Source organism: Nannobrachium achirus (assembly GCF_963921795.1).
Source record: "Nannobrachium achirus genome assembly, chromosome: 11".
NCBI classification, from domain to species: domain Eukaryota; kingdom Metazoa; phylum Chordata; class Actinopteri; order Myctophiformes; family Myctophidae; genus Nannobrachium; species Nannobrachium achirus.
This window is the reverse complement of record NC_137820.1, coordinates 12,145,665-12,158,786: the sequence shown is the minus strand read 5'-3', so window position 1 is coordinate 12,158,786 and position 13,122 is coordinate 12,145,665. Positions and strand designations below refer to the sequence as shown.

The 13,122-nt window shown below is 41.1% G+C and overlaps 1 protein-coding gene across 2 annotated transcripts in view; it reads left to right on the top strand.

The window, feature by feature from the left end:
* Positions 1 to 9,842: 9,842 nt before the first annotated feature.
* The window catches only part of LOC308294754 (cytochrome P450 2E1-like), a 14,269-nt gene continuing 10,989 nt past the window's right edge, over positions 9,843 to 13,122 (top strand). For both annotated transcript variants that reach the window (XM_080737590.1, XM_080737589.1), the window contains exons 1-4: positions 9,843 to 10,084; positions 11,090 to 11,252; positions 11,689 to 11,841; positions 12,530 to 12,690. In XM_080737590.1, coding sequence (XP_080593716.1) covers positions 9,923 to 10,084; positions 11,090 to 11,252; positions 11,689 to 11,841; positions 12,530 to 12,690 — 639 coding nt within the window. In that variant the 5' untranslated portion in view covers positions 9,843 to 9,922. The remainder of the gene's footprint in view (positions 10,085 to 11,089; positions 11,253 to 11,688; positions 11,842 to 12,529; positions 12,691 to 13,122) is intronic.

Below are 13,122 nucleotides of genomic sequence, written 5' to 3'. Positions count from 1 at the left end.
CAGTGTTATTTTAATTATAAAAATGGGAAATGCAGGTGGATCTCCAAACCAGACCTACCACTTAGACTACTAGTGGTAGGTCTGATAGGAAAACAACAAGTATTCTTGTTTTCAAAATATACCTTTTATTTGACATGCATTGGCATAACGTGTGTGTTGTGCTCTCACAATTATATTGTATAGCCTTTGGGCAATATGCATGCAACACAGCCTTACATGATAGGCCTACTGGCGGATAACACAAAAAGTCGTCCTTTATTACCAAACTTGGCAGAATGCTTATAGACCACCTAAACCTAACCTTAACCCTAACGTAAATAACCTTGTACTGCTGTGCTGCCTCTGGGCAACTGATTTTCCCCTTTGGGATAATAAAGGTATCTATCTATCTAACCCTAACCTCAGTCAAACTGGTGAATGCTAACAGGGGCGGGTCTCCATTCCAACACATCCCCATTCCGATCACCAGGTTAGCATTCACCAGCGTCGGCATGGTTAGCTACTCACCAGGTTAGCATTCACCAGCGTTAGATTTACTGGGGTTAGGGTTAGGTTTAGGTGGTCGGAATATCGATGTGTCGGAGTACCGACGCTGGTCAATGCTAACCTGGTGAATGTTAACCTGGTCGGACCAACGGCCCGTCGGAAATATGGGTGGACCCCGTAAGACCAGCAAGGTTTCTGCACGTAGGGGCGTCAATTGGGTATGGCAGGGGTATGCAGCTGCCATACCCTGGGTCTAGGGGGGAAAATAAAAGTTACCTTTAAATATAAATCCATTAATGTCTCTTTGTCTATCTGTATTATGTTGTTAAATTACAGTAAAATAACTACAAAATTTAACAAAATGGTCACTTTAACAAGGTATTGTGGCACGTTTAACATGCCAAGTTTAGCTGCACTTGAACAAACATTTCAGGCTGCCTTATCCAGCCCAAGAAACCATAGAAACGGGGGGAAATAGAATGTACTTCTTAAGGTATGGCAACATGATTGGTGTCTTGCACGCGCGCCTTCGCGCACGTGCAAGACACCAGTCATGTTGCCATACCTTAGCCTTTTCTGAACTGACGCCACTCTTTCTACAATAGCATGACTTTATCAACCTACAATGAGAGCATGAACGCCCAAACTAGATATTTAACTTGATGTTCAGACTCAGAGATGTATGAAAGAGAGAGGAAATGTGTGACAAATGTAGTTTTCTTGTCATCCAGTCTTTACCATCGTTTTGGTTTTCTTCCTCATACCTTCACTATTAGTCTTCGTTCCCTTCAAACTGTGACATATGTTTTTGGTGGCGCCAGTTTGTTTCTCTTTTACCCAAGTTATTTAAAAACAGTTTTTTATGGAGGTCCAGGACAACAGCTATATAGCAGAACACATACACATTTCCCAAGTAAATACACCATAATATGCACTAGTAAGATGCCTCAGGCCACAGTGATGTGGACATCAGGGTTGTGGACATCAGAGATCTCCATATATGGGCATAAAAGGGATTTGTTCCCCCTGGCATCACAGGGATGTCTCTAACAGGGCATCAATATTGATGACATCAGGGAACTCCATATATGGGCATACAAGGGATTCTGTTAGTGTGACAGTGAAGCCAGAGCGTGATGTCAGAGCGGCAAACCCATTCTGGTAGAGTGGTTCCCCTGACATCACAGTGAGGTCGCAATAATCCAAATAATCTTTTTTATGACAAAGACATTTTAATTGCATTGTAATCCAGAGGGTGGTTGGCAAGAAAGTATGTATACTTCTATTTAATTTATCCACAATTTAAATGCATCAGCTCAAACAGTATGGTTGAATACATGTTTGACTCACACAATGGAAAGTTTGATCCCAGACAAAGGCTTATTGGTGGTGCATTAATTCATATCAGTCAGAGTTGCTGCAGTAATCAGTGTGAGTGGTATACAGAGGAGCAAGCCAAAAGTTGGCCATTTGCAAGCAAGCTATCTGACTATGTGCATCGCAACTCTTGCTCAGTGCCACCTGACTGCTGTTCATATCAGCAGTCGCATTACTCGCATAGATGGTTATCAAAGTGGGGTCTTAAAGGAGTAGTTCACCCCAAAATGACTTTTTTTCTATTGATTACTCACACCATGGAGACTTAATTTCAATTTAAAAACATTGTATTTGTCGCATTCCTAAGACAAAAATGTGATTGTAGTAAATTTACTGAGTGAGTGAGTGAGTGAGTGAGTGAGTGAGTGCGTGCGTGAGTGCGTGCGGATACATGTGGGTGGATTGGAATGTGGACAAAAATCGGGGGAAGGGACCCAGGTGAAAGGTCGATCATTGACCACAACAATTGCCCTGAAACTAGAAGTTCTTCTTTCTTCTTGTCTTATTTGATTGGTTAATTTATCTATGTATTAACCAACCTAAACCCTGACCAGGGTCACCAAGAGGCTCCCTCAATTCTTCTTAAATCTCTTCGCCGCCAATATTTTCCCCAAATATTCATTTATTTTTGCTGTGAATGTTTGCCTATTGTGAAATGCTCAGAATAAGGATGCTATAGAGTCCAAGTGGTTAAAGATTCAAGAAAAAACTAAACATATTTGGGTATAACTTTACTTTATCTACTACCAACTATATAGTTAACAACAACAGAATATTTCCAACATTTCCAACAAAAAGAAAATATAGATATATATCATCTTCATTTTGTCTGCCTGGTTCTCTTTCTCTCTAAAGCCTGACGTGAGGTTACTTTCTCTCTTTTCTCTCTCTTTCTCACTTGCTTACATGTAGCCTACACAGGATGTGCTTTACATCCGGTGAAGTTAGTAATTGTTTAGACATGAGCCTCTGTCACAAGATCTTCTTGTATTTTCATGAGCTCATTGTTCCTAGTTTTAATTAGTTACTATGTTCCTTGTTTCCTAGTTGAGTTTTACCTAAGACGGAAATTGTAACAATCTTTTTTTACTTTACGCCTGTGTACTTTATTTAGTATTTTGTTATAGTGTCCTGGTTTCATCTATAGTTACTGTTACCTGTCTTGTCTTTTCTTAATGAAATGAATACAAAAGGACCCCAATGCATGTAAACAAGCAATAGTGCTTTCTTGGGTTTAAATCCTATTATTAGACCTTGAACTTTACTGTCCTGTGCTTTTCCTATCTAAGTGTGCACATCTAATCAATCAATTAATGTTTCACCTCCCTGTGATTATTAGTTTTCTCCACCTGTGTCATTTTGATTCTAGCCTATATTGCTGTTTCACCTGTGTCTGTGTCAATTTGTTTTTTCACTTCCTTTGTCAGATAGTTATTTTAAGTCACCAATGTTCAGTTTCTAGTGTGTTCCGTGTATTTGCATCTCTAGTTCAAAGGAATTTGACATTCCTAGTATTTTCCTCATGTTACTTCCTCATGTTCCTGTTCCTGGTCCATTGTGTTGCATAACTTGCATTTTCTGACTACTGTCTACTGTACATTTGGGTCCTACAGTTAAACCTCCTGCCTTGCACACGTGCCACCCTCTACTTAAGTTAAAACTGTACATCCTTTGGGGGGCCTGTCTGAGCTGTAGCAGCTAATGGTCTAGAGCTCAGCTCAAAACACCAGAACCCAAACATGACCCAAGCATTCCATTCCGATGACATCACCAGCTCCCCCCTTTGAGAGGGGTCCAGCTCTACAACAGTGGCTGGATGTGTACATACAGTAGACCACGTGCGGAATTCTCACCACCATGGAAAGCTCTGCACACAGGGGCGTCACCAGGGGTAGGAAAGTGGGACTGAGTTACCAGGGCCCAAGGTGGAGGGGCCCTGGTAACTTTAGCTATTGAAAAATAGCAGATATACAAGCTCACAGCGCGGCACCGAGTGCCGCGCTGCGAGCTTGTAGATCTGCTATTTTTGAAAAGTCGTGAAAATGTGCGCAAATCTTTGAATATATGTATTTTTTAAGTGAACATTTGTAACTCAAAATTTGCTTCTGGGGGGGTCCCTGGAACTAAATATTTTGAGATGGGGGATCCTTCACATGAAAAAGTTTGAGCATGACTGACATGGAAACATAGGTTTCTTGGCACACATTTTCACCATTTTTCAAAAATAGCAGAACTACAAGCTCTTGTGAGCTTGTATATCTGCTATTTTTCAATAGTTAACATTCATGGGGGCCCCGCAGTGAATCCTTGTACCCAGGGCCCAGAATTTGGTGCAACACCCCTGTCTGCACACCACGTAAACAGTGCCGAATAGTAGAAATGCCAGACTTTCTATTGTGATGACTAAACCCTCTCATTGTGAAAGAAGCATGTGAAGCCTTGGTATGAGTGCTGAGAGTTTAGAATGCCAGACATCAGGGGTGTCGCACCAAATTCTGGGCCCCGGGTACAAGGATTCACTGTGGGGCCCCTGTGCTTTAACTATTGAAAAATAGCAGATATACAAGCTTGTAGATCTGCTATTTTAGAAAAATCTTGAAAATCTTTTAATATTTCAAATCCTCCTAAGGTTTTTTGAAAAACCTATGTTTCGATGTCAGTGGAGCTCAAACCTTTTCATGTGAAGGACCCCCAAAATGATATGTATTTGGCCATGGACCCCCATCTCAAAATATTTCGTTCCAGGGACCCCCCCGAAGCAAAATTTGAGTTACAAACGTTCACTTAAAAAAATACATATATTCAAAGATTTGCACACATTTTCGAGACTTTTCTAAAATAGGTATTTTTCAATGGCTAAAGTATAACATAATTAAGGCCCCCTCCACCACCTTGGGCCCTAGTAACTCAGTCCCACTTTCCTACCCCTTGTGACGCCCCTGCCAGACATAGAAAGTCACCGGCTAATAACATATAGTAATTTTTTTTCTTTTTTTTAAATTCAGCAATGAGGTCTTTTGTTTTGACTGCACTAATTTACTGTGTTTTCTCGCTTTCATTAACATCTTACAGGTGAACTTGAGAGCTATTGTTTACAATCATTCTGAATTTACTGTAACCTCACATAATCAAAACTAACTTGTTTGTCAGGTGCATGTAACGATAATACCTAAGCAGCCCCTTGTTCTTAATTGGTTATACAATATATTTAGTTATTATTTTCATTCAACGCTAACTCGTTTCTGTCAATGGTATTGTGAACCATTGAGGAACATAATATAGTATAATTCTCTCTTATGTAATGGGTTCAAATGAAGGGGAAGAGGGAGACCAAGGAAAAGTGAGAACCATTTCAAGGAGTATTATAGTATAGAGTATATTCACTTAATCAAGGCAAATAAAATTACCTACTGTGAAATAATTTCCTACTGTAAATGTCATTCACAGTGAGAAATCATCAGTTAGTTTGTGTCATAGGCACCCATGAACCATTTAACAACATGTAACGTGATAGATAAATAGTTTGATAAAACAAAGACAGTATGTATGTTCTCCATGTACTGTTTCTGGCTTACTTGGTGTTCCTACAAGTTTGAACAGGTTGTTTTACTGAACTCTGGTGTTTGAAATATACAGTACATCCTCATCCCCACGATCGCCCAATGGCAGATACTGTATCTACTGTACTAGGCAAAGCAATAAGGTCATTTTATTTCTATAGCACTATTCAACAACAAGGCAATTCAATGTGTTTTACACAAAACATGAAGCAAAGGAAACAATTATAAAGGCCGCAGTTTCAGGACTGCATTTCTAGGACCCTAGTCCTTTATGGTTGTGCGGGGGAGAGGGGAGCATTCATTTTCTTTCACTCAATGTCCTGCATATTTGCAATTCCAATTTCGAAACCTATTCTATCCACCATGGCTTGCCAACTTGGATGGCATGCTTTTTGACTGTGTGAGTCTGTGAGCAGATAATCTCTGACGGCGCAGGGCAGATTAGCGTCAAACTTTGCATGCACACTCCCAGTAAGCCAGACACTCCACCCAAAACCTTTCAAATCAGCCTTATTGTGATACTAGGGCCCTTTGCATTTTGGCCTATAACTCTTCATCCAATAACAACATATAAATCCCTGGATCCCTCACACCCATTTCCAGCTAACCAGATTTGCTACTAGTACTACTACAGAGTTTGATAGATTGAATACTGTATAAACTGTTTGCAAAAAGTACAGTGGTACAATTCTACAATAATACGATGGGGTGGCATAGCTCAGGGGTAGAGAAACCGTTGTTAGAGCACGAAGGGATCCCAAAGGGTTCCCAGTTCGAATCCGGGCTCCCCCTGAGTTAATGTTGAAGAGTCCTTGAGCAAGACTCTGAACCCCTAGTTGCTCCTGGTGAGCAGGTTGGTGCCTTGCATGGTTTCCTCTGCCACCGGTGTGTGAATGGGTGAATGTAATGCACAATCTATGTAAAGCAAGCGCCTTGGATAAAAGCGCTATATAAATGCACCATTTACTAAAAGGATAACAAAAAAGCCCAGAGGTCTTGTTTCCATTGTGGTCCTATGTATTCAATATCATACAAGAAATCATCAATACTAGGAGCAATAAAAGTCTACTGAAAACTGAAAAACAGTGGGGGTAATTTATCTTGGCAAGCTAGAGCTAGGTCCAGTTAAATTGCATACAGGTGCCTTTTTATGGTATAGGGAGGGTAGGGAGTCAGACTTTTAGATGGCTGGTAGAAGGACATTCCACATTTTAGTGGCATAATTAAGTCCCAATGTTTGTGCCCATTCTGGAGGGTCATGTCATAAACATCTAGATTTTTGACATTCCATTGTGACAGGTATGATTGCCTTCCATCAAGAACACAGCTACCACATGTACAATCTACACCTACTTTAAATCACACACAAGGGTCCTCTAAACCAGAGGTCTTCAACAGGGGGTCCCCAGAGTCACAACAGGGGGTCCTCCAAACGCCTCACAACGCCTCCCTGCGAGGCGTTGTGAGCTTGTAGATCGGCTATTTTCGGCAAAAAAGTTTGGTATAGAGGGGGAGAAGAGCAGACTAAGTATAGAGTGAAAGGTCAAGCTTAAGTATTGACGGTTCAAGTGGTTAAATATCTGAAAACACAAATTGACATGAATCCTAAATATACTGATGATCGTTGCTGTCAAACAATGAAACGATATGGGTTAGGGTTAGGGTTAGGGTTAGGTTTTTTTTTTGGGGGGGTCCCTGCTTCACCTCTCTCTCAACTAAGGGGTCCTTGGCCTGAAAACGTTGAAGACCCCTGCTCTAAACAATTATCCAAAAGTGATTCCACTTGTTGGGCCCACCACAAATGTTTGCAGAAACATATTTTCAGGTACAAATGATCTCATGGGTCATAACAAAAATTGATTTTCTGATTAATAGTTATTTCTGCTCTGGGTTGTGTATGTTGTACATACATGACTGCTCCATGTGGTCTGCAGACAGGCCTATAGGAAGCCAGAGGGACAGGAGCAGTGTAATTGGCTAGCCTTGACAATTAGAGGGATAACCTGGGGCACCCGCTGCCCTAGTGGTCCATGTGCATACCACATAGCCTCTGATGCCTGACAGTGCGTCCAGGGTTCGAGTCCCGATTCCGACGGCCTTTGCTGCATATCATTCCCTGTAGCTCTCTCCCTGTTTCCTATCTAGGCCTACTTACTGTACTATCAATAAAGGCAAAAAGCCCCAAAAAGATCTTAATCCTTTTTAGAGGAACAGTTCTGCAATTAAACTTGTTTTTTTTAGGCTCAAGTAGACACATGATTAAAGCAATGCCCTTCCCTCAAAGTACAACAAGGTGGCAGTATTTATCTAGTTTGTATCTGTTAGAGATAGACCTCCCTCTCCTCCCCTCATCACACACACACACACACACACACACACACACACACACACACACACACACACACATACACACACACACACACACACACACACACCAAAGCAGCTGGTGTATATTTTGCTGTTGCTTCAAGGCCATTCCCAGGAAAAGTGTCCTGCGTGCACCCACACCATTCCTACATGAGAACAGTAACATTGACCTCCAAACAAATTCCTTATTTGGTTTGGTTTTTCACAATTTGCTACTGTGTCGGTAAGTGACTTGCAGACATTATGAGAACCCAAATAAATCCTGTAATGTGGTGTCTGTATTGTAACGGTTGATTCTGGAAATGAGAACAAAACAACTTGTTTTAAAACAAAATGTTTTAGTCATGGGTACAGACTAAGGTGATCCAAACACTTTATCTTTTTTTGAAGATTTGGTGCCACTGTAGAGGTTAGAAAGACAAATAACTCTGTATTTGGAAATGAATGACATCACAGCGATATGACATCACAGTGTCAATATGATGTCATCAACTTGATAGACGAGGTCCACACGGAAGCCACAACAGACACCATCTTGTTTGTACAGTAAAAGGCACTCAAGCTGACAACAAACATCTGAAAAGTGTCACTGTTGGACACTTTTGTTTTTGTGTTTTGCGCTATTGTGTTTATATTACATTTAGAGAGTTGAGTTTTTAAACAATTGTTAATGGTCAGAAATGGAATCTATTTAAGAAAACTAGTATCGTCCAAAATGTGTAGGCTAGTAGTTTTCTTAGGTTTAGCATGAATCGTAAAATAAATTATCAGTCTAACTTAACATTATTTAACATAATTTAACTTAATATGTTGTATGCATATCATGTCACTACTAGTAGATACAAGGAGGCCTACATGGACACAGACCTGTTCAAAAAGGTTTATGTAATAGTCATACAATTACAACTAGTAGGTCTATATGCTGCACTTGGAAAATAGAGCTAAATTGATGCAAGGTCTAATACAAAGGTTGATACAACCTGCCCACTAGTGGTGAACATGTGAAATGTCAACCTGACAATGTCCACTGAATTAATTATGTGAGGCCTCACCCAAACACGTGAAAATGTCTCATTCAATGCATTGATACCATTCGAAGTGGGTGAAGGCCTCTGCTAATGTTTTCTATCGACTTCACCTGAACAATAACCTATACAGACAAACGCATAACATTTCTCACTTACACAAAGGTCTATAGAGTTATATGATATGATATGACAACAGTGCTGCTCACAGTTCAATGACAAACTGAAAATGCAAACAGAGCCAGGATCGAACCAGGGACCATTCGGTTCCCATTTTGCTGGCCCAGAGTAGGTGGACTTTGCTCCAAAGTAGGCTACAGCTTTGCAGAGTAGTATGTCCTGGCTTGGCGGGCTAACACCAAAACTATAAACTAACTTCTAAATCATTTAGGACTGTTTTGATGATCACAAGTTCACAACTAATTCCAGGGAAGTGAAAGTAACTTGGAAGAATGCAAACAAAAACAAAAAAAAATACCAGAGAAGGGTCATTCTAAAATGACAATGGGCTTCACTGGAGTTCTCAGTTGTACATGTATTTGTTATAGCCTAACCATTGTTATTTATTAATCATTAGCTGTTTTCACATTCTTCAGAATGTTAACTGTGTTTATGAGAGCAAGGAGAAAGACAATATTGTGGATGTTTTTTAGGTCATGCATTTCCACTCGTATGGTGTAGGTTTGCAGGCAGGTCACAAGCTCAATATGAGTCACTGGAAATTTAAATATCTGTAATGATAAGCAAACCAATATAGTTCCACATTGCCATTTACTAATGTTAGAGCACTCAGCAAGCAGTTTACAGTTGTATTCACTTTCAAAATAAACAGCAAGTGCATAACAGTGTGTTGCTAGCTAGGCAACACTTCAGGCACCCAGGGAGAGTAGAGAAAACAGAGGAACAATTGAGGACGTTGAACCACAGAACAGAAAGAGGTCAACCCCCACACCAACCAACCAATGATACTGCTTCAGCGGTCACATGGCCACCTTTAATGTGCAGTTTGAGTTGTGTGTCTTTCTAACACAGGACAGTGAGATACTGTAGTATACTCTAGATGTGTGTAGGGTTGAGTAGAAGGCAGCAAGGTTAATAAACATCAGAATGTTTGGATCTTTGATTCTCATCTGGCTGGCCATCTGCCTCCTCTTTTTTCTCGTTCGGACTCACAGGGCTAAAAACTTTCCTCCGGGCCCCCTGGCCCTGCCTTTCTTTGGAAACTTGCTTCACCTTAATTTGGAGAATCCCATTGCAGACCTGGAGAAGGTAAAGATAACAGGGAGGGACACCATGAAAATATAATTCATTTCTGGAAATGTAATATCCAAAACCTGATCAAACCGGTAGCTCTTACACATCATTCTTATCATTTTTGCTTATCTAGCTTGTAGTGCCTTATGGTTGGGGTTTGCTTCGTCAGAATCAGAACCATTTAAGTTTAGAATGCTATAAGCCTAGAATGTCTGTGATCTTACACATGACACATTTGTGTATGTTCCAAATACACAGCCATAGATTGGTCCCATTGACTTGTGGTGAGCAGATAATCTCTGTGGCAATAAAAGTGCTGCATGCTACTACCTAACCCTCGCCCAATAATGAATTACTCAGACTGTCCTCTAGTTTCATATTCCTTTGGAAGTTCTGACATAAAACGTGTGTTTAGTCAAATAGCTCCACTTTTCCACGAGTTTCACACGGACAACGTTCAGTTCTGGGCGAGGGGCCCTGGAATGTGTGCAGGACTGAATAAAAAACTTCCAAAGCACAAACGTATGGGGCACACAATTGGCAGGTGGTGTGATTGATTACCCCACGCCAATCACAACGCAATCAATTGTGTACCCCTTTTTTGTGCTTCCCAAACACAAGTGTGTTCTCAAAGGAAGTTTTCATATGTTCAGTGGACTCGTGGAAAAGTGGAGATATTTGACTAAACACAAGTTTTCTGCCAGAACTTTCAAAGGAATATTAAACTAGAGGACAATAGAGGACAGGACAATAATAGTAATTTTCAAAATAAAGTTTGCTACCCAAGGCTAAAATCCATCAGATCATGAAGAAGCCTCAAAAAAAGTTTGGTGCTTTTATCTGCTTCGTTTCGATAATGTCAAAAAACATGGTTAAGCCACCACACTAAGAGGTGAGAATGGCAACTGACAAACCTATGCCTACTGCTTGGGAAACACGTCACTGCCCCAATGATTAAATACACAAACATTTCCTGTAATTTGTCTGGGTAACTAACTCTGTTGTGTTTCTTCGCTATAGCTCAGTGTCCGCTATGGCAAGGTTTTCAGCCTGTTCTTCGGTGGCCGGCCAGCGGTCATTCTGAATGGAACCAAGGCCATGAGAGAAGCCCTGGTTACCAAGGCAACAGACTTTGCCGGACGTCCAAATGAAGTGCTGCTCAGCCACCTCACACAGGGCAAAGGTACATTTAGCTGAAGGCTCAGACTGGCTCTGTTTGAACTTCTACACCATAACCAGACACAAGCAAAACAAATTACCCTTTTAATATAGTTCATGGTCCATCCACCCATGTTGTTGCCTAATATCCTAATGTCAACTAGGAAATCATCTACTACTACCATACAGCTACTAATAATACAGAATTGTCTATAGAGGGTATGCGCGTGACGTCATCATCATACCTGGAAGTTATGCAGGAACGCCTACTGAGTGGCAAAAAATGACTTTGACCGCCCAATGCGCCCATACAGAAAAGTCCTAAACTCACTTTGCCACTCGATTTGCCATTCACTTTATGCATGCGCATACCCTCTATAGTTATTATACACAGTAAGATCTAGTGTTAATTTGAACCCTCTTTTGGGGTTGAATTAACACTGAGGATTTGACTTCTGTAGGAGTGATCATGGCAGACTATGGCCCCGGCTGGAGGGAGCACCGCCGCTTTGCTCTGACCACCCTGAGAAACTTTGGCCTGGGGAAACAGTCTATGGAGCAGAGGATTCTGGGAGAAACACAACATGTCGCCGCTGTGCTGGAGAATAACATCGGTCAGACTCAGCATCAATCTATCCAGTGGCCCAGTTAAGGGCCTACAAGACAGTTGTATGGAGTATAGAGTTTGAGCCCTATAGTGTCTCTTTTCTGTGGTGAAACGTTCAGTAAAAATAGCTGGTCTTTAAAAAGCTTTCAAATTTTCATCTGAGAATTATAGAATAGGAACACACTAGGGCAGGGGTCTTCAACGTTTTCAGGCCAAGGACCCCTTAGTTGAGAGAGAGATGAAGCAGGGACCCTCACAACCTGTTCATAGATTCCATATAGTTTCATCGTTTGATAGCAGTGTATTTTGGATTCATGTCAATTTGTGTTTTCAGATATTTAACCACTTGAAATGTCAATACAATGAACTTGTCCTTTCACTCTGTACTTGGTGTGCTCTTTTTACCCCTCTACACCAAAGGTCTTTGCCAAAAATAGGCGATATACAAGCTCACAACGGTGAGGCGTTGTGAGCTTGTAGATCTGCTATTTTTTGCTAAAGTTCTCAGAATAAAACACTAGGGGTCAAGTGGTTAATGTAAAAAAAAGAAGAAAAAAAGTTTCTATCACTCAAAGATTTGGAGGACCCCCTGTAGTAACTCTGAGGACCCCCTAGGGGTCCCGGACCCCCTGTTGAAGACCCCTGCACTAGGGTTTAAGTGGTTCAAACTTCTATTCATGTTTTTCTATGCACAGGAAAGTCAGTAGACCCACAAACGTTGTTCCACAATGCGTCTTGTGACATCATCTGCTCTATTATGTTCGGCGCACGTTATGACTACGACCACGAGTTCTTCCAGGCCATGATAAAGATGATGTCTGACAACTCCAAGATCGCCAACGGCCCCTGGGGAATGGTGGGTGTTACATTCATGTATCAATGGCTCCTGGGGGGACGGTGGGTGTTATTAACTATTCATGAATAAGCAGACAATTAACATCAAAGCTGCTGCTGCTGCATGACTCATGTTCTAACTTGGCACTGGCAGTCTTTCAAGTATTCCTTATGTAGGCCTATGTATGTATTTATTCATGTATTTAATTATACAAAAACCTAACTTTAACTTACCGTAATTGCCGGACTATAAGCCGCGACTTTTTTCCCATGTTTTGAACCCTGCGGCTTATACAACGGTGCGGCTTATATAAAGATTTTTTACAGCTAACGGCCAGTTAGTTAGTTTTACAATGGTCTTTAACAAGGATTTATATATAGATTTTTACAGCTAACGGCCACCAGGGGTGCTCTAGCAGGAAGCAGGAAGGACACCTGCGGCTTATAGTCCGGT